Source organism: Pongo abelii, chromosome 16 (genome assembly GCF_028885655.2).
Source record: "Pongo abelii isolate AG06213 chromosome 16, NHGRI_mPonAbe1-v2.0_pri, whole genome shotgun sequence".
Lineage (NCBI taxonomy): Eukaryota > Metazoa > Chordata > Mammalia > Primates > Hominidae > Pongo > Pongo abelii.
Window position 1 is genome coordinate 86,501,382 of NC_072001.2, and position 18,440 is coordinate 86,519,821.

Genomic DNA, 18,440 nt, shown 5'->3' on the forward strand with positions numbered 1-18,440 from the left:
TATTTAATTTTCTCACGTAATTTTCTAGGTTATTTACCAAGGTGGGTGCTAAGTGCACTGTTCCACAGCCATGATGAACCATAGAAATGATGCCGCACATCAGCTGGGCGCAGTGGCTCACACCTGTAATCCCAGCACTTTGGGAGGCTGAGGCCGGTGGATCACCTGAGGTCAGGAGTTCAAGACCAGCCTGACCAACATGGAGAAATCCCGTCTCTACTAAAAATACAAAAAATTAGCCGGGCGTGGTGGCACATGCCTGTAATCCTAGCTACTCAGGAGGCTGAGGCAGGAGAATTGCGTGAACCTGGGAGGCGGAGGTTGCAGTGAGCCAAGATTGCGCCATTTGCACCCCAGCCTGGGGGACAAGAGCGAGACTTCGTCTCAAAAAAAAAAAAAAAAAGAAAGAAAAGAAAAGAAAAGAAATGATGGCGAACATTACTGACTTGAAATAATAGTGACCAGGCTTTTGTGAGCACCACCCCTCAAGTGAGACCCTTTGGAAAGCTTGCAGTTGCTGACACGTGAAGTCAGACACTGACACCTGTGTGACACTAACATGCTTTTTTTGTTTGTTTAAATGTAAACAAAAATAGAATTGCCGAGGAGGATGTTTCAAACAACCAACTGGTCATTAACGCACACCACATGCGCATGCGCGCGCACGCGCGCGCACACACACACACACACACACACACACACACACACACACACATTCTGCTCCCAAGGACTGATTCAGCCTAATGATTTTCAGTATTATGGCAGGCAGGTGCTGCTGTTTAGGAGGCAGAATCATAGAAGGAGACAGACCACCCCACCCCTAGTGAACACTAGCCTTGTGTGGCTGGTCCCAAGGTGTAGCTCAGCCCCTGCTCCCTAGGGAGGTGATGCGCATCACTACATCTTACCTTCCTTTCCTTCCTCTGACTCAGGCAATGAGTATTTACTCATTGTTGCACTGGGCCCTGTGCAACAACACACTGTGCTCATTACTGGGACTCCAGAGACAGCCTTTGTCCTCAAGGAGCTCAAAGTCTAGTTACTGGGAGGCAGAATATACAGGACATAATTATGAAAATAAAGTCCAGTGTGGCGCAGGGAAAGGGAAAGGCAGCAATATGCTGAAGAAAGATGGAAGGATGCCCTAAAAAGTATAGAGAATAGTGTCAGTAACGTGTAGAAGAAGGAATACTATGGCATAATCAGTGGACAGGGAGTAGGCTGGTTTGACCTAAAAAGATATTAATACAGGACAAAGTGGGAGATAGCTACGGGAAAATGTGAGTATGAATTGAACAGCAAGCTCAGGATTTGAGATTTCATCCTGCAGGTGAGAGAGCGAATCACATACTAGTTTGTGGTATTCGAGATACTTTTAGATAGTCAAGAGATACACTTTTTTTCCTACTTTAATAATTTTGTACTTATTTTTAATGTATTTTAAATCAGTGCTTCCCAAACTTGAATGTGTATGTAAATAACCCAAGGATCTTGTTAAAATGTACAGTGATTCCATCGGTCTGGGTTGAGCCTAAGATTCTGTATTTCCAGCAGTAGACCGCACTGTGAGTAGTGACATTCCCGTGCCAGCTGTGAGTGCCACTCACATTCACCCGACATTCACAGTGCCAGCCTTTTTTGTTGTTGTTTTGAAACAACAACTGTTGCCCAGGCTGTAGTGCAGTGGTATGATCATGGCTCACTGCGGCCACAAACCCATGGGCTCAAGCGATCCTCCCACCTCAGCCTCCTGAGTAAAAATAGGACTACAGACGCGTTACCACACCTGGCTAATTTTGAAAATGTTTTGTAGACATAGAGTCTTGCTACATTGCCCAGGCTGGTCTCGAACTCTTGGCTTCAAGCAATCATCATGCCTTGGCCTCCCAAAGTGCTGGGATTACAGGCATAAGCCACTGTGCCTGGCCAGTGCCGGACTTTTGAACCTCACATTTATCCTCAAAGCATTTATCCTCCAGGTCCCCAGGCCCAAAGGCTTCACTCCCACACACACACACACACACACACACACACACACACACACACTTTCTCTCTTTCTCTCTCTCTCTCTCTGCCCATCTTTCCCACTGTCAGAGGGGGGTGTGGGATGCAGCAGGTATGTGGGTGAGAGCCATTAAACTGGATAAGAGGTTGCTAGGGCTGCCTCTTCTCTAGGAATAACCAGAGACCTCTAGCCAGTGGACACTTTTATTGTTGGCCAACACCTCCTTATCCCATTCAAGAGTCAGCTGGTTGAGGGTGAAGTATCTGTCTGATTTCACAGTGTATTCCAGCACCCTGAAATCCTCTAGTGCAGAGAAAGCACTTATTAAATATTTGTTGACTGATATATCAGGAAAAGAAATTTGTATGGCTGATTTCAATCACTGATGTGGCCAGGGAGAAGATACATTTTTATGGTTTTCAAAGCTATTATCATCAATACAATTGTAAAGAACTTTAGACCTGCCTGGATACATCTGATAAAATTTATATTCTTAAATTTTTACTTTCTCAATTTTCAAATGGTTAGGTTTGTGCTGATTCCTACAGTCAAGGGAATCACAGGAAGTCTACGCAAATAATAAATTCGTAAAAAGGAAAGGCGGTGTCAGAAATCCACAGAACTCAAGGCTTGGGCGCCCTCTGTTGGTTCCTATAATTTACAACCTGGGAAAATTTTATCAATAAATGCTGCTTGGGGACCTAGAAACCCAGACCTTCAGTGGAGAAGCTGATGTGACACTGGATTTAAGCAGTCTTTCGTATTCACCACACCTTGTTTCTCCAGCATTTAAGCCATGAAGAGAAAGCTTTTTCAAATTAACATATACCTCTATGTATATGGTACACAAGGGCAGAATTTTTAAAAAAATTATAAAGAGGAAAAATAAGGGAGTAAGAAAATATTTGCCAAATGTTTAGTGGCTTTCTGAAGCAACTCATAAAAAACCTTTGTTCAGTGCTCTCTTGTTGCTACAACCAGCACTCCATTCGGATGATGTCAACTGAAGTTCACAAAAATAGCTGTTCTGTTTCTCATCAGTAGGACTGAATGCAACTACCTTTGGTCACTAGAGACTCGGCTTTAAAAACTGAATTTCATTATTGGGACACAGACGACACTGTTTCTACATTATGTCAACTAAACACCAAGTAAACATGGGTTATTAGGGTCTGTGACAGCAAATGAACAAGAGAATATTTCAACTTTACCTGGATTTGGCTGAAGATATTCAGTGGTTTTTGAAAGAATTTCTGCAACAACTTTATTGGTAACATCTATTTTCTTAAAAGCAAAATTTAAAAAAAGTTAGTAAATGACAAACTCAATAAATTCACAAAAGAACAAATAGAGGAGTAATTTTCATTAATTTAATTCTTCTAACACCATTATGATGATTTTAATCCAAATGAACATTTTCAACATTTTTGGGAGCGGTGGTATTTTCTCACTTTCTGATTTTTGGAACATCACTTCCTTCAAGTGATGTTGGAGAACATTAATTTACTTTTCCTTTTAACATTAAAATGAATATTAAGGTAATATTTAGAAAATCTGGAAAAGTTATTATGCTCCACTAGATTATTAGATATACTTGGAAGTCTCTCAAAACTATAGATATGAAACAAACTCTCCTTATCTGCCAGGTGAACTTGAATTTCTACACTTATATAAGGATGCCACAATAATGATTCATATTAGCAGCTGCCTCAGTAATCAACACTAAAAGAATCATAATCATTAGTATTATATTATAATACAATAAACATATTCATTTGTGCTATGGTCAGAAGATGTTAACATCAAAGTTTTCCCCAAATGTTCCCTGAAAGTTAACGCTTTCTGGTTAAGACTGAATCTTTCCTTCTGCAAAACCATTCCTGGACTTTCTGGTTGTTAGTTAACCAGAGAGTTAATATGGGAATAAACAATAAGGTTAAAATGCAAGTTGCAATAGCTTTATTTATACCATCAATAGCCCAAAAGAAAAAGATCTCATTCATAAAAGCAATAAAAATGCAATAACGAAGAATAACTATTATGAGAAATTCACAACACCTATTTGAAAAACCACATTCTTAGATAGGAAAACTCAATTTTGTAAAGATATGCATTCTTTCCAAATTAACATGCAAAATTCATTCAAATCCCATTATAATTTCAATTTTTTTCTTTTTTTTGTTAAAATTTGGCAAGCTGATAGTAAAGTGAGTCTTCATACTATATACATGATTAAAAATATCAACCTAAAAAAACCAGACTATAAAACGACTAACATATAGACGACAGTATTTTGAAATACTGGAGTGGGAAGAAACTTCTAACCAGGACCTGAAACTCAAATGTCATAAATAAAAAGACCAAAATTCTGACTCCATAAAAACTTAAAAACTTAACACAAAAAGACACAGTATGTGAAGTTTGACAAAAGTGGCATAATATTCTAAACTCCCATTTAAACAAACAAGAAAGAAGGAAAAGGCTGGGCATGGTGGGACACACCTGTAATCCCAGCACTGTGGGAGGCTGAGGCAGGTGGATCACCTGAGGTCAGGAGTTCAAGACCAGGCTGGCCAACATGGTGAAATCCTATCTCTATAAAAATGCAAAAATTAGTCGGGCATGATGACGGGTGCCTATAATCCCAGCTACTCGGGAGGCTGAGGTGGGAGAATCGCTTGAACCTGGAAGGCGGAGGTTGCAGTGAGCCGAGATCACGCCACTACACTCCAGCCTGGGCAACAGAGCGAGACTCCATGTCTTAAAAAGAAAGAAGGAAAAGAGGAAAAACACAAGCCGCCTACAAAAATTTGAAAAAAATATTCAGAACTGTAAATAAAAAGGAGATGCTTTACATTCTCCAGATTGATAAAAACATTTTTAAAATCAGTTATACTCAATATCAGGTATTATATGGGTGTGGAGTAATACACAACAGGAATGCAAAATGATATGTTTTTGGAGATCAAGGGAGAAGTGCTTATTAATGGGCATATTAATAAACCAGCTATTATACTTCTAAGGATTTGTCCTTTTAGAAACACACCAGCAAATTGCAGTGAAGGAAAAACATGTTTGTTAGGCCATTTTATGTAATATTGAAAATGGAAATCAATAGGAGACTGATGGATAAATTATGAAACATCCAAGTAAAGGAATACTCTTTAATCATAAGGAAAAAAAAATAAGGAAGATCGACATTCAAAGTACATACAAAGAAAGCAAGCAAGCTGCAGCGTGATTTATAATAGAAGACAAATCATTTTTGTAATTTAGAAAACTATGATCCTGCCAGGGTCACAAGTTTGCAACCAAGCCATCTTATCCAGCCTGAAATCGTATTTGTTCCCCTTAGCTAAATACGTTAATTTGGGCTAAATAAATTAATCTGGAGCCCCAGGAAAGTTTTAAAAGACAGTACAGAAATGATAAAAAAAAAAAGGAGTCAAACCTGTATTACTGATACTTGTGTGTTGTGTGTGCAAGTGGGCATGTGAGTGTGCGTTTGGCCTAGTAACAATTTTTGTGACTTTGAGCTCTCTTTGGTATGTTCAGCTATTTGCCAAGATCGTTGAAATGTTTAAGAGAATCTGATAAACTAAATATTTATGTCTTATTAGTCACAAGAAATGTAAGGGCTTAGGAAAATGCTGTTAATAGATTTTATGTAAAGTTTGAGGAAGTCCTGTACCTTGCCTCTGTGATTATAGCTTGAAATGTCTAAGGGAATTTGCTTAATTATATAACTGGTGGTAAATATTTAAGGATCGAATCTGTTAAGCTTATGTGTTAATTAATGCAACCTCAAATGAAAATTAACTATAACGATTTTCATCGTATAGCAAAATTACTAAATTTGGAAACAAGATTCATAAGTTCAGCTAAAGCTTAAGAAAAATGAGGATTTTAGATTTATAATGTAACAAATTAGATATTAATTCAAACATAACTTAGAGTGCTCCCTTTGATATATACAACCCTTTTTGGACATGAAAAGCCACCACAAAGCTAAGAGTCACCTCTGAAAGATGATGATGAGAGGAATTAGAATAGGGATATTTTCTACTTCAGATCTTTTTTATATCTTTAGAAACAAAAAAGCCCAAGAAACAAATGACCAAAAACTTGCAAGTGCCTCATAGGCCCTGACATGCACATACTGCAGCTGCCTCCACACCCGCCCAAGCATCAAAACTGGAAATAAACCCTTTACAAATTGAAGAGTAAACATATTGGCCAATGTGGAGTCAAGATGAGCATTAAAAACAAAACAAAACAAACCAAAAAAACAACAACAAAAACTCATGTAGCTTAAAACAAACAAAATCTCCTTCCTAGAATAACTAGGGACACTACTGTGTGTGTGTGTGTGTGTGTGTGTGTGTGTCTGTTCAAGTCAACCAAATGCTATGCAAATATCTTGCCAAACCATGAAGAAAAATAGAGGAAAGCAGAATGGTAAAAATTATTTTTGTGAAGTCAACCTGGTCTGGCAGCATCTGGGTTAGTTAAGTCTGGAATTTCTGTTTAATGCTGGCATCCTGCCCATGAGGTGTCCCAAGGCCTGTGCCACTGACTCCCTTAGGCCCAGCCCCTGAGTGAGAGAGCTGCTAGCAGCTCTCATTTCTGATACTTATTTACGGCATTCTCTTTAAAAAATGCTATCAGTGGGCATATCCTCTTTCTTCTTCTTTATGTAATTTATTTGTGTTTTTCCTTTTTCTCCCTCTTAGCCTCACTTGGTAGAGTTTTGTTGTCTTACAACTTTTCTAATGCTCTTGGCTTCATTGTTTCGATCTTTTGTGGTCATTGTTTTCTATTTTATTAATCTCATTTTTTATCCATATTGATTTCTACCTTCTACCTAGAGTGATTTAATTTGCTGTTATTTTCCTAGCTTCTTGGATTGCATGATTTATTCATTTTCTCCCAACATTTATTTTCTTTAAATACATTTACAGTTTAGCCACATATCACAGGTTTTGACATACAGAATTGTCACTCATGCCTAAATAATGTCATTTTACTTTCCATTTCCTCTTTAAACTAAGAATTATTTTTACATTTCTAAAATTTCCAAACATCCGGAATTTAGAAGCTGTTCTATGGTATCACTTTGGGAAATTTATCAAGTTTCTTTTTCTATAACCTAGTACATAATTGATAACCGTATTTGTTCCAAAGGAATTTGAAAAATATGCACATTCTCCATTTGGGGAATGCAGATATCTATATTTATTTATAATCAAAGTTATCAATCATATTTTATGAAAATCCTCCATGAGCCTATTGATTATTGTCAGTTTAATCTATTATTTTATGAGAGAGGTATGTGAAGTCTACTTCTATTTTTATCAACTCTCTATGTATTTCTGACAGCTTCTACCTTACAAATTCAGATGCTATGTTATGTAGTGCAGAATGGTTCATAACTATTATAATTTCCTGATAGACTACATTGACTGTATCTTTTTATAATTAAAAAGCTTTTTTAATTTAGTGCTTCTCTTGTATCAAATTTTATTTTGATTTTACTATTGCTCCTCTATTTTTATATGGTTATCATTAATTATAGAATATTTTTTCCCATTACTTTCTCATTTCTGTATCATTTATTAGGTGGGTCTAATACCATCTAATGCATCTCTTCTGGAAAGTTTTTAAAACTTCTGGTCATGTATTATATGTTTCCATGCTTTTCACTGCTGTAATAAAACAGATAATAGACTTTATATTTCTTCTGTAACTCACTGGGGTTTTTGGAAGTAAAAGGAGGTAAGCAAGAAGGATCTCAATCCATCAACCGAAACTAAAACTCTGGAAAAATGCTTTTAAATTTAACATTTCAACTGAATCCTTTTGTTAGTAACAAAGCTATACATCACATATTTGTACATTAAGAGTTTTTTTGAAGTAATTTAAGGTATGTCAATGGTGTGAACATGTTTCCATGGTTTTAAGGTTCAGAAATTAAGTTTTTTTCAAAAGCAAAAACAAAATAAGCTTTTCTCCCTCAAGGCATTAACATTTCTAGACACTTAATAGTTCTCATCCAGAAAACAGAGAACTCCCTGGAAGATGAGCTGGCCAGAGCCAAGGTATCCTGAGGAGATACTCTCCCAGGCAGTGCGCAGCCTGGGGCTGGACTTCCTTCCCCAGCACCTGCTGACATCTCTGCTACCTACTGTATCTGCAGCCTTGATGTTACACCTGAGGGTGGATGCCTTGCTTCATTTCCTCCCTCTCTCCTCTGGCGGGGTCGGGGGGGAGTCTAATTATTAAAACAAGGCTATGTTTAAAGGGCCCAGACAATGAGGAAAGAAACAGTGTGTTGTTAATACTGGTGGTTCTAGTTCTGCCTCCACATGAGCAACTCCACACAGCTGACTGGGAAACATGTTAAGGGACAGAGATGATACCATTTTTCTTTGGAGCATGTTACAATCATTTCTGTCTCAAGCCCGTCATATTTTTTGTAAGTTATTTCAAATATGTTAATGTTTGCATAATTCTCACAAAATCCATGTGAGACAAGCAGGGCACACTTATCATCTCTGTATCAGTTCAAAAAGATGAATTCACTTATCCAAGTTCACACTCTGGTTCTAGTGGCAGAACCAGGATAAAAGTTATTTGCTATGCAGCTCCTGCAACACATGGGAGCAGAGCCCAAGTCTTCCACACGGTAAATAAATCATTATGCATTTGAAAAATCTTGTCCCAGAAATACATTTTGATTCTCCAAAACATATACTACCAATTACTTTGGCTTTGCAGTAACTGCCAAGATTGCCCATCTTTTGCACATTCTGACTTCTGGCCACTAGAGGGTACCAGTTAGCCACATCAATCTCATTACTCGACCTGCTCGAACTGGATGTGGCTACAGGGGGAGGATCTGATTTGGGCTGGGACGTGGGAAAGTACTGCCTTGTAGATTGCATAACCCACACCTATATTTACACATTCTAGATTTCCACTCGAATATCCTTTACGATAGCAGTATATCTCATATCACAATGAAAGTCAGTTTCTAATCAATTTACGTATTAAAATGCTCTCTTACCCTTGCCATGTCAAGAAATTCATCGTCTAGTTTAGTTCCTTCAGCACCACTTATTTTTTCACTAAATAGCTGCAGAAATAAACATAAATAATTGCATTGTACAATGATTTCTTGTCACAGTTTTTGACCTAAATTATTAAAAACAGAAACAAAAAAACTTGGATTCAACTTGTTGGATTTTTTGAACTAACTCCTTTAAGAAAATTGCTGGAAGGGGTAACCATATCTAAAGGCACAGGAAGACATACATTTCTCATGCAGTCAACAGATATTTATTATGCACCTACTATGTGTAAAATACATGGTAAGTGCTGTAGGACATAGACAAGAGAGATACTTGTCATCAAGGAACACACAGTTCACCCAAGGAGTCAACACACAAACATTCAACTAAAAAACAAGAAAAGAACAATAAACCATTAAAAAATAGTAGTACTAGAGACAAATTACTGTAAATGCACTAAGTGGTAGTCACTTCAGTGATGCACAGAATGGACTCTGAGAGCCCACGGCACTGGGAGTGGGTTCATGAAGGATCTGTTTCCTAGAAGATGTGGCATTTGAGCTGGCATTTTAAGGATAGAGAACATTTCATTGGGCAGCATTGAAGGAAAGGCCTTCTGGGATGAGGCATGGAAAAAAGAGCCAGGGGCAGGAATGGATAGGACAGGTTTTCTCAGCCTCGGCTCTATTGATATTTGTAGCAGATAATTATCTGTTGTGGGGGCTGTCCTGTGCACTGCAAGATGTTTAGCAGCAACCCTGGTCTCTACTTGCTAAAGGCCAGTACTACAAGCATGGACACACACACACACACACACACACACACACACACGGTTGTAACAACCAAAAATGTTGCCCAAGAGCTGAGGACAATTTGTGTATGGCCAATGTGCTCAAAAAACAGCAATAAATTGTGTTTAACTGTGAAAACTAGTGCACAAGGAAGAATGGAGGAAAATAAAATCTGAAAGTTACGCAACGCCCAGAGCACACAGATTCTCAAATGCCAAGCTAAAGGGTACGAGTGAGAGATCCCTAAAGAGTCTTCATCAAACAGAGAAACCCTTTAGAAAAGCAAGTCTGGCACCAGTAGGGTTGGATTAAAGAACGAGGAAGACAAATTGGAAAAAGAAAATACGTTCAATCATTTTCTTTAGCAAAACACATTAACATAATCTATGCCCTTAAAATAGTAATATGAAGATGCAAATCCATAGTAAGGGAGGTGCCATCAATTAAAGGTGAAAAGATGGCAGGTTGTTTTAAATACAAGTGTAGTTACCACTACTATTACACATGCGGTATTACTATTTCATAGGAATAATGTAAGTGGAGATAGTATTTTACTTAAATTCTAAGTGTGAGAAGGAATTTCTTGAAGACAACAGATACAGAAGACTACAAAATGGCCAGGATTCTCCATCCTCCTTGTCCTGCGTCTTTACAGTTCCTCCCAGCTAGAGTTGGAGTCTATCTTCCCACCTAGTGAATCTGGGCTGGGCTTGTGACTTGTTTTGACCCCACAGAAACAAGCCTAGCTAGGCAGGAAGAGATGTTGTGTGCTTCCACTCACTCTCTAGAAACACTGTTGCTACCCTGTGAACAAGCCCAGGCAAATTAACTGAATGGAGAGAAACAAGTGGCCCAGACACCCCCCCCAAGGTACAACCAGTCCATCCCCAGAATCAGAGCCACCCAGCTGACCTGCAGGTGACTGCAGTAACGTGAGAGACCGCAGCCAAGATCAGCCCCATCTGCTGAGGCATGGGAACAGGAGTCCAATGAACGGTATTGCTTTAAACCACTGAATTTTGGAGTGGTTTGCCACATAATAGAAGTTATCTGGTACACTGAACAAGAATCCTTACTTTTCAGGCTGAGCACAGAAGTCAGAGAGAATTAACCTAACGCCTTGATACAAGGCATAACTTCCAATAGAAAAAATCAAAAATTTCATTTCCACACACCAAGCAGTGTTTTAACAGATGTATCCATCAGTTAACTCTCCTAAACATTTTCATTGTTGTTGTTCAGTAGTGACATCATCCAACATATTGGTTCTCAACTTTGGAGGTAATAGCCTGAGGATCTAAGGAAAGTCACACAATCTCTCCTGAGGTGGGGAGTGGCACCTTCACGTTTTGTTGCCATGGTAGATTGCAAAAGTGGCCACAGGCTTTGCAGCTCCTCCCATTAAGAAGTCTATTTTTCCACGCTTAGACTTGCTTTGGCCAATAGAAGAGTGTAAACCACACTGTATAGCTATAAATTCCAAATCAGTACTCACAAAGAGGCTCTACAGATACTTCTGCTCACTCTGTGAGGTCCACTGTAACCGCTTCCACCTGACTAAGTCTGGGCTGCCTTGTTGGAGAATGAAAGACCACGTGGATCAGAGATCAGCCATCCCACCTGAGCAACCTCGGGCCATCAAGCCCTCAGCTCACCTGGCAGCTGACTGGCAACAGGTGAGTGAGCCCAGCAGCGATCAACCGCACCAGCACACCCACCCAACCAGTGCTCCCAGCCCAAATTGCTGACCCACAGAATCATAAACTAAATGAACTTTTTTTTGTCTTAAGTCGCTGTGTTTTGGGATGGTGTGTTATATAGCAAAAGCTGACTGATACAGTGGCCTGCCATCTCCTGTGACTATTGAAACCACAGAAGCCCACACGTAGATCCACGTTTTAAAATAACCATTTGAAAATCCCTTTGGCTTGGAGAGTTGGACCCGAAATCTCTTTAATCCGAACCAGTTCTCACTTGTTCAGGTTTTACTTGTTCTATTTCAGAAACCAAAATGTCTAATAGAAGGAGTAGTGTTTCTACTTTCAAGAACAGAAACTAGTGACATGAATATATCTTATTTGAAAAAATAACATATGGGATCATTTTCAACATGATCTTACCTGAGTCACAGGTAAGAGTCATGATCATTCGTTTCTGCTTTTCCTGAATTTCCCAGTGATGTTTAGCTGTTTTGATACATTAAGTATAAATACACATATAGCATTAGCTGTTTAGGCCACTCAATTATATTTCGGAGGTCAGTCAATGAACAAATATCGTTTGTTGAGCATCTACTATGTGCAGGGACATGACTGGTACTTGCGATAGAAAGATAAAAAAGATAGACGTGATTCCTACAGGGCACCTGGCCTCCTTCCAGGGTTACAGGGTTATTTCCTCTAGGTGCTGGAAGCTAAATATAAATACTCAAGCTTCTATTTCTGGTGAAGATGACTATTCGAAATCAACTCTGATGCACTCCCCATGCTCTGAATACAAATCAAGGTTAGATTAAATATCAAAATATGCACTCCCCTATGCCTTGAATACATAGCAAGGATAGATTAAGTATCAAGAAAAGAAAACCAGAAAGATAAGCAATGCTCAAAAACAGAATAAACATATTTGTGAACCTGAAAATGAACAGAAACACAACATGATGAACAAGGTTGAAGCCTCAGGCCTGCTGGGCTTCTTGCCTGCACACAGGCTATGACAGCCAGCAGTCTGGTTCCTGCTGAGTACAAAAGGATCTAAAAGTGCTCCATGAGACCAGAGTCTGGGTTCAAGTTCTGCTTACAGCTGGGGATTGAAAAGCAAATGAGGCTGGGAAAAAAAATTCAGATGTAAACCCCTGTCTGATGCTACCACATGTGGCAATCTGCAGGCCCAAGCAGACTGAAGAACAAAGAATCAGTCAAGTCACATCCCCACCCCCTCCAGCTCTGTGACTGGATCCAGATAGCCCCAATATCACCACAGAACAGAAACCACAGTTTTATACTGGGGCCTTGGGAAGCTGGGTGGAAGAAGCCACAATCACTAGAGAGAAGTGAGCACAAGAGGTTGAAATTAAAATTCATCCTAGATCTAAATTCTAAGGCACATGAATAAAATATAACACCAAGAAAGAGAGCCAACAAAATCACATAACATAACATGAATTCACTTCTAGTGAAAACGATTTTATGAAATAATATAGACTTTTTAATGTGTGTTTAGGATATTATTAAAATGATAGATAAAGGAATAATTTCTATTAATGAAGAGCAAGCAATCACACAAAAGGACAGAAATTTTCAAGACAGACATAAAACATTAGAAACAAAAAGTATTATATAGTCATAAAAATGAAAACCCCAATAGATGGGACAAACTCCAGCCTGGGCACAATCAGGAAAAAACTGGTAAGCTGGAAAATATTAAGGAACTTACTCAAAGAACATAAAATAAACATAAGGGATGAAGAGTTTTTTTAATGAAATATCAGTTAATCAATATGAAGGATAAGTGAGAGATTCCAAGATATATCCAACAGGCACTCCAGAAAAAAACAACAGAATACAGGAGAATCAAGATTTACAAGTAAAATAGCTCTTTTATCTTCTGTAATTGAAGGAAGATAGGAGTCTACAGTTTGGAAGTACACTCAAGTACCATGAAAGATGAATATTAATTCACACCCAGACACAGCAAAATCTCAAGAATAAACAATCCTAAAACTATCACAGGGGAAAAAAACATCCAAAGCAACAATAAGATTGACAGCAGATTTCTCTTCTGCAACAGCAGATGCCAGGGACAATGAAGGAATGGCGTCAAAGTGCTAAGAAGAAATCGGCTAGGCACGGGATTACAGATCATGCCTGTAATCCCAGCACTTTGGGAGGTTGAGGCGGGTGAATCACCTGAGGTCAGGTGTTCGAGACCAGCCTGGCCAATATGGCGAAACCCTGTTTCTACTAAAAATACAAAAATTAGCTGGGTGTGGTGGCGCAATAAAAATCTAGAATTTTCTGTCTCCCTAAACTGTTGTTTAAGAGCAAGGCCGGGTGCAGTGGCTCATGCCTGTAATCCCAACAGTTTGGGAGGCCGAAGTGGTGGATCACATGAGGTCAGGAGTTTGAGACCAGCCTGGCCAACATGTAGAAACCCCGTCTCTACTAAAAACACAAAATTAGCTGGGCGTGGTGGCGCATGCCTGTAATCCCAGCTACTCAGAAGGTTGAGGCAGTAGAATCACTTGAACCCGGGAGGTGGACGTTGCGGTGAGCCGGGATCGCACCATTGCACTCCAGTCTGGGCAATAAGAGTGAAATTCTGTCTCAAAAAAAAAAAAAAAATCAGCTGGATGTGGTGGCACGTGCCTATAATCTCAGCCACTCAGAAGGCTGAGGTGGGAGAATGGGAGAATCACTTGAACTCGGGAGGCAGAGGTTGCAATGAGCTGAGATCACACCACTGCACTCCAGCCTGAGTGACAAAGTGAGACTCTGTCTCAATTAAAAAAAAAAAAAAAAAAAAAAAAAAAAAAGAGAAAGAGAGCGAGAAGAACAAAATAAAGACATATTCAGACTTCACAGACTCAAATAACAGTGATGCTAGAGTATTACATCAAGGAAATAAAAACCAAACCAAGAGGGAAAGTATGGACCATAGGAAACAACGGTGAGAATAGAAATTGAGAAACTATGGTGGTAAATTTACCACTGAGTAAAGGCAAACAAACAAGCAAAAACCAATGTGTCTGAACACAAGGGCAAAATTAAAACCTTAAGCAATAATAACACAGAAATGGGGAAGGGTGTTGAGTGGATATTTCAAGCACACTAAGATTCATGTGTGTTCAGGAGGAGGTGAGAAATGGGTATAACTTTAGACATCATTAAAATAATGCACAGCAGGTATCTGTGTTATATAACGAATGGTAACTCCTAAAAACACAAAACTATGATATGCATATAGAACTATGCATGTTATAACATAGTATCCATACCAGCACACTGTTAGAAAACCAGTATTTTTCAATCCAAAACAAAACAAGGGAGAATAAAGGGAGAGGGAGGAAGAAGGAATGGCAAATAGAAACCACAAAATCAGATAGTAATAAGTCTAAATAAATCAGTAATTATTATCTATACAATTGGATTAAATTCAACATACTAAATAATGATAGAGTGAATTTTGACAATCTAGCTATATACATCTTCTAAGAGTCACAACTAAAACACAACACATAGAAAGACCAAAAAGACAAAACGTACATACTAGGAAAATGCTAACCAAAATAAAGCCTGTAACAGTAATATCAGACAAGAGCTACCTGTCTTTGTTTTTTGTTTTTTTGAGACAGGGTCTCGCTTTGTTGCCCAGGCTGGAGTACAGTGGTGTGATCTCAGGAGTAGCTGAGACCACAGGTGCACAGCAGCATGCCTGGCTAATTTTTGTATTTTTTGTAGAGATGGGGTTTCTCTATGTTGCCCAGGCTGGTCTTGAGCTCCAAGTTTCAAGCGATCCTCCTGCCTCCACCTCCCAAAGTGCTGGGATTTCAGATGTGAGCCACTGTGCCCGACCTAAGAAATACCTTCCTAAGGCAAAGCACTAATAGGAATAGAGACTCAATGTAATAATAAAAGGAGCAATCCATCAAAATTTTTATAATAATGATATTGTTTCCACTAATAGTATAACCTCCAAAAAATATAAAGCAAAACTGAAATAGTGAAACTGATAAACCCACAATTATAGCAGGAGATTTAATACAACTCCATCAGAAAAATGACATATCAAACATGATAAAAAATTGAAAAAGATATTGATTATCTGAATGACCAAAATAATAACCTTGGTCAAATATTATGCACATATACATATATCTCCCCAGCCAATAAATTTAAAAAATGTATATTCCTTGCAAGTACAGATAGAACATTACAAAAACTGACCATATATTATGTTGCTGCAAAATATTATAAGTAGTGGCAAAACCCACAATTACTTTGCACCAACCTAATACTAGGTAACAAAGTCAATCAATACCATATAGAGCATGTTTATTAGGTTTTGGGGTTTTTTAACCATAATGCAATTAAGTTAGGAACCAACAATAAAAATAAGTATATCAGCACAAAATTTTACAATTCTGTCCTAAATAACAGATTAAAAAGAAAACCCCAATAGAAATTACCAAAAAAATTAACAACAATAAAAATATTATACATCAAAATCTGTGGTATGCAGCTAAAGCTGTAATCAAAAACCAATGTATAACGTTAAATACGTTTCAAAGAACACCTCAATTTAGTGTTTCAAACTGACACTAAGTCATTCAATCTAATTTCTAAAACATCTAATATCTTAAGTTGGAAAGTCTACCAACTGTGCCAATTTGCTAGAGATGTAAAGATCAGTCACTCTCACAGGCCCACTGGAAAGCAGAAACACAAACAGCAATCCACAATGAGATCAATACTATTCTTTAATAGAGATGCAGAACTTGCCATTAAAACCCAGATGGAAAGAAGCAATTATATAAATGAGAAGATGCCAAGAAAGTTCCAGAACAAAGCCTAGTAGGATATATGGAGTTCACCAGGGAGATAACAAGAAAAGTGGCATTTCTGTCAGAAAGAATAGTATAAGCAAAGAAATGGCTGATTAAAAAATAAAGAGTCCAAATAGATCAGTAATGATTATCTACATAATTGGATTACATTCAACATATTAAATAATACTAGAGTGGATTTAAAAAATCCAGCTATATGCAGCTTCTAAGAGATGCATACAACATAACAGGAAACAGCATAATAATTCAGCAAGAGTAATGGATATGAAGACTCAGCTTAAATGAAAAGGAGCAGATAGGCATACACACAGGGGCCAGACCACGGGGCTAAACTTAATTCTGGGGACAATGGAGACTTTTAGAAAGGTGAGTGATAAGAACAGATCTGAGTTTCAGAAAGATTAGTCAAGTGGGCCATGAGTTAATGGACTGGAGAGGAACCAGAAGGTGGACAGGCAGATCGGTTAGGCGACGACAGGGGACACATAGTTTGAAGAGGTGGAGTGGGGAAAAATGCCAAAATTACATTCTAAAACCCTCTTAATTACCTTCTTCAGCTTCAAACACAAGCTACCCTCACTCACCTATTCAGCTTCCCCATCACAAATATCGCACCTGACCTTGGCTCACTAGACAGAAGTTGCAAATCAAAAATACAAATGGGTGGCTACTCAACGTGGCTCGTGTGTTCTTCCCCCAGTGGAAAAGAAGATTTATGCTGCAAATTAGACCTATCTCAGGTTGCCTTGGTGCTACAGTCAGAGATAAAATCCTTGTTCACCATCTACTTCTTGGCAGCTTTAATTTTGTCAATAACAGGAAAATGAAAACTATTTTCAAAGACCACAACCGAGCAGTGACAAATTATAAAAGAAATTCATTTGGGAAACGTGAAGCTTTTGCATTTGGTGTTTTGTCTAGATGTGCTGGGTTTTTAATGGTAAATGTTAACACAGCCTTGGCTGCCTTCTTGTGCAAATATCTGTTTTCAAAGAAACCTTGGCGTATCCATCTTCTTCCCTTTCGTGAAGCAAGAAATTAAACAGCAAGAAAGCCGGAACCTAGGAGAAAATGTAAAAAAGCAAAATTTGTAATTTGGGATTTTAGAAAATGCTCCAGAATAGTATTTTCCAGTATGTGTGCCACAAAACACTAGCTCCATGGGATGTACCTAAGGGCCAAGCAAAGTAAAACAAACAAACAAAAACAAAAACAGCTCTTGACTATATATATTTGGAAACACAGGGAAAACAAAATTAAGCAGATTTCTTTACTAAAACATTTTCAGAGGCTTTAAAATGGTAATGGAGGGCCGGGCACAGTGGCTTATGTCTGTAATCTCAGCACTTTGGAAGGCCACAGCGGGCAGATCACTTGAGGTCAGGAGTTTGAGACCAGCCTGGCCAACATGGTGAAACCCCATCTCTAGTAAAAATACAAAAATTAGCCAGGCATGGTGGTGCACACCTGTAATCTCAGCTACTCGGGAGGCTGAGGCACGAGAATCACTTGAACCCAGGAGGCGGAGGTTGTGGTAGTTGAAATCATACCACTGCACTCCAGCCTGGGTGACAGAGCAAGACTCCATCTCAAAAAAAATAAAAAAAATAAAATGGTAATGGGCACTGTGGATTTCCAAAGGGGCAGATATATGTAGATGTGGCATTTCCCACAGTTATTGAGCTGTGGAAGTTGTCTAATAGGAAAATCTCCAAGGACTGGTGTTCTAAGGAACACACTTTGAGAAGCCCTGTGCCAAAAATGTCACCCTTTTGAAAGGTTCCTTTTTCTCCTTTCAACCAGTTGGCAGTCATGCTCTGTTGTTATCAGCTTGGAGAATATGGCAACACAATTTTAAGTATCAATAGTAAAGGTAATATGTAAGTTGTTAACATTAGGGAAAGACGAGTGAAGGGTATATGTGAACTCTCTGTACTAGTTTTGCAACTTCCCTTTCTGTAAGTCTAAAATTTTTTCAAATTTCCAAGTTTAAAGAGATCTCTGAGGTC

The 18,440-nt window shown here is 38.6% G+C and overlaps 1 protein-coding gene across 14 annotated transcripts in view; it reads right to left on the reverse strand.

The window, feature by feature from the left end:
* Positions 1–18,440, reverse strand: part of SH3GL3 (SH3 domain containing GRB2 like 3, endophilin A3) — a 167,710-nt gene that overhangs the window by 53,069 nt on the left and 96,201 nt on the right. For 7 of the 14 annotated variants that reach the window (XM_024232904.2, XM_054531752.2, XM_054531762.1 and 4 more), the window contains 2 exons: positions 9,072–9,140; positions 3,217–3,289 (listed from right to left, as the gene is read on the reverse strand). In XM_024232904.2, coding sequence (XP_024088672.1) covers positions 3,217–3,289; positions 9,072–9,140 — 142 coding nt within the window. Of the gene's footprint in view, positions 1–908; positions 1,044–3,216; positions 3,290–9,071; positions 9,141–11,986; positions 12,008–17,015; positions 17,493–18,440 lie in introns of those variants that run through there. The other 7 variants (XM_024232905.3, XM_024232908.3, XM_054531753.1 and 4 more) reach the window with 4 other exon arrangements.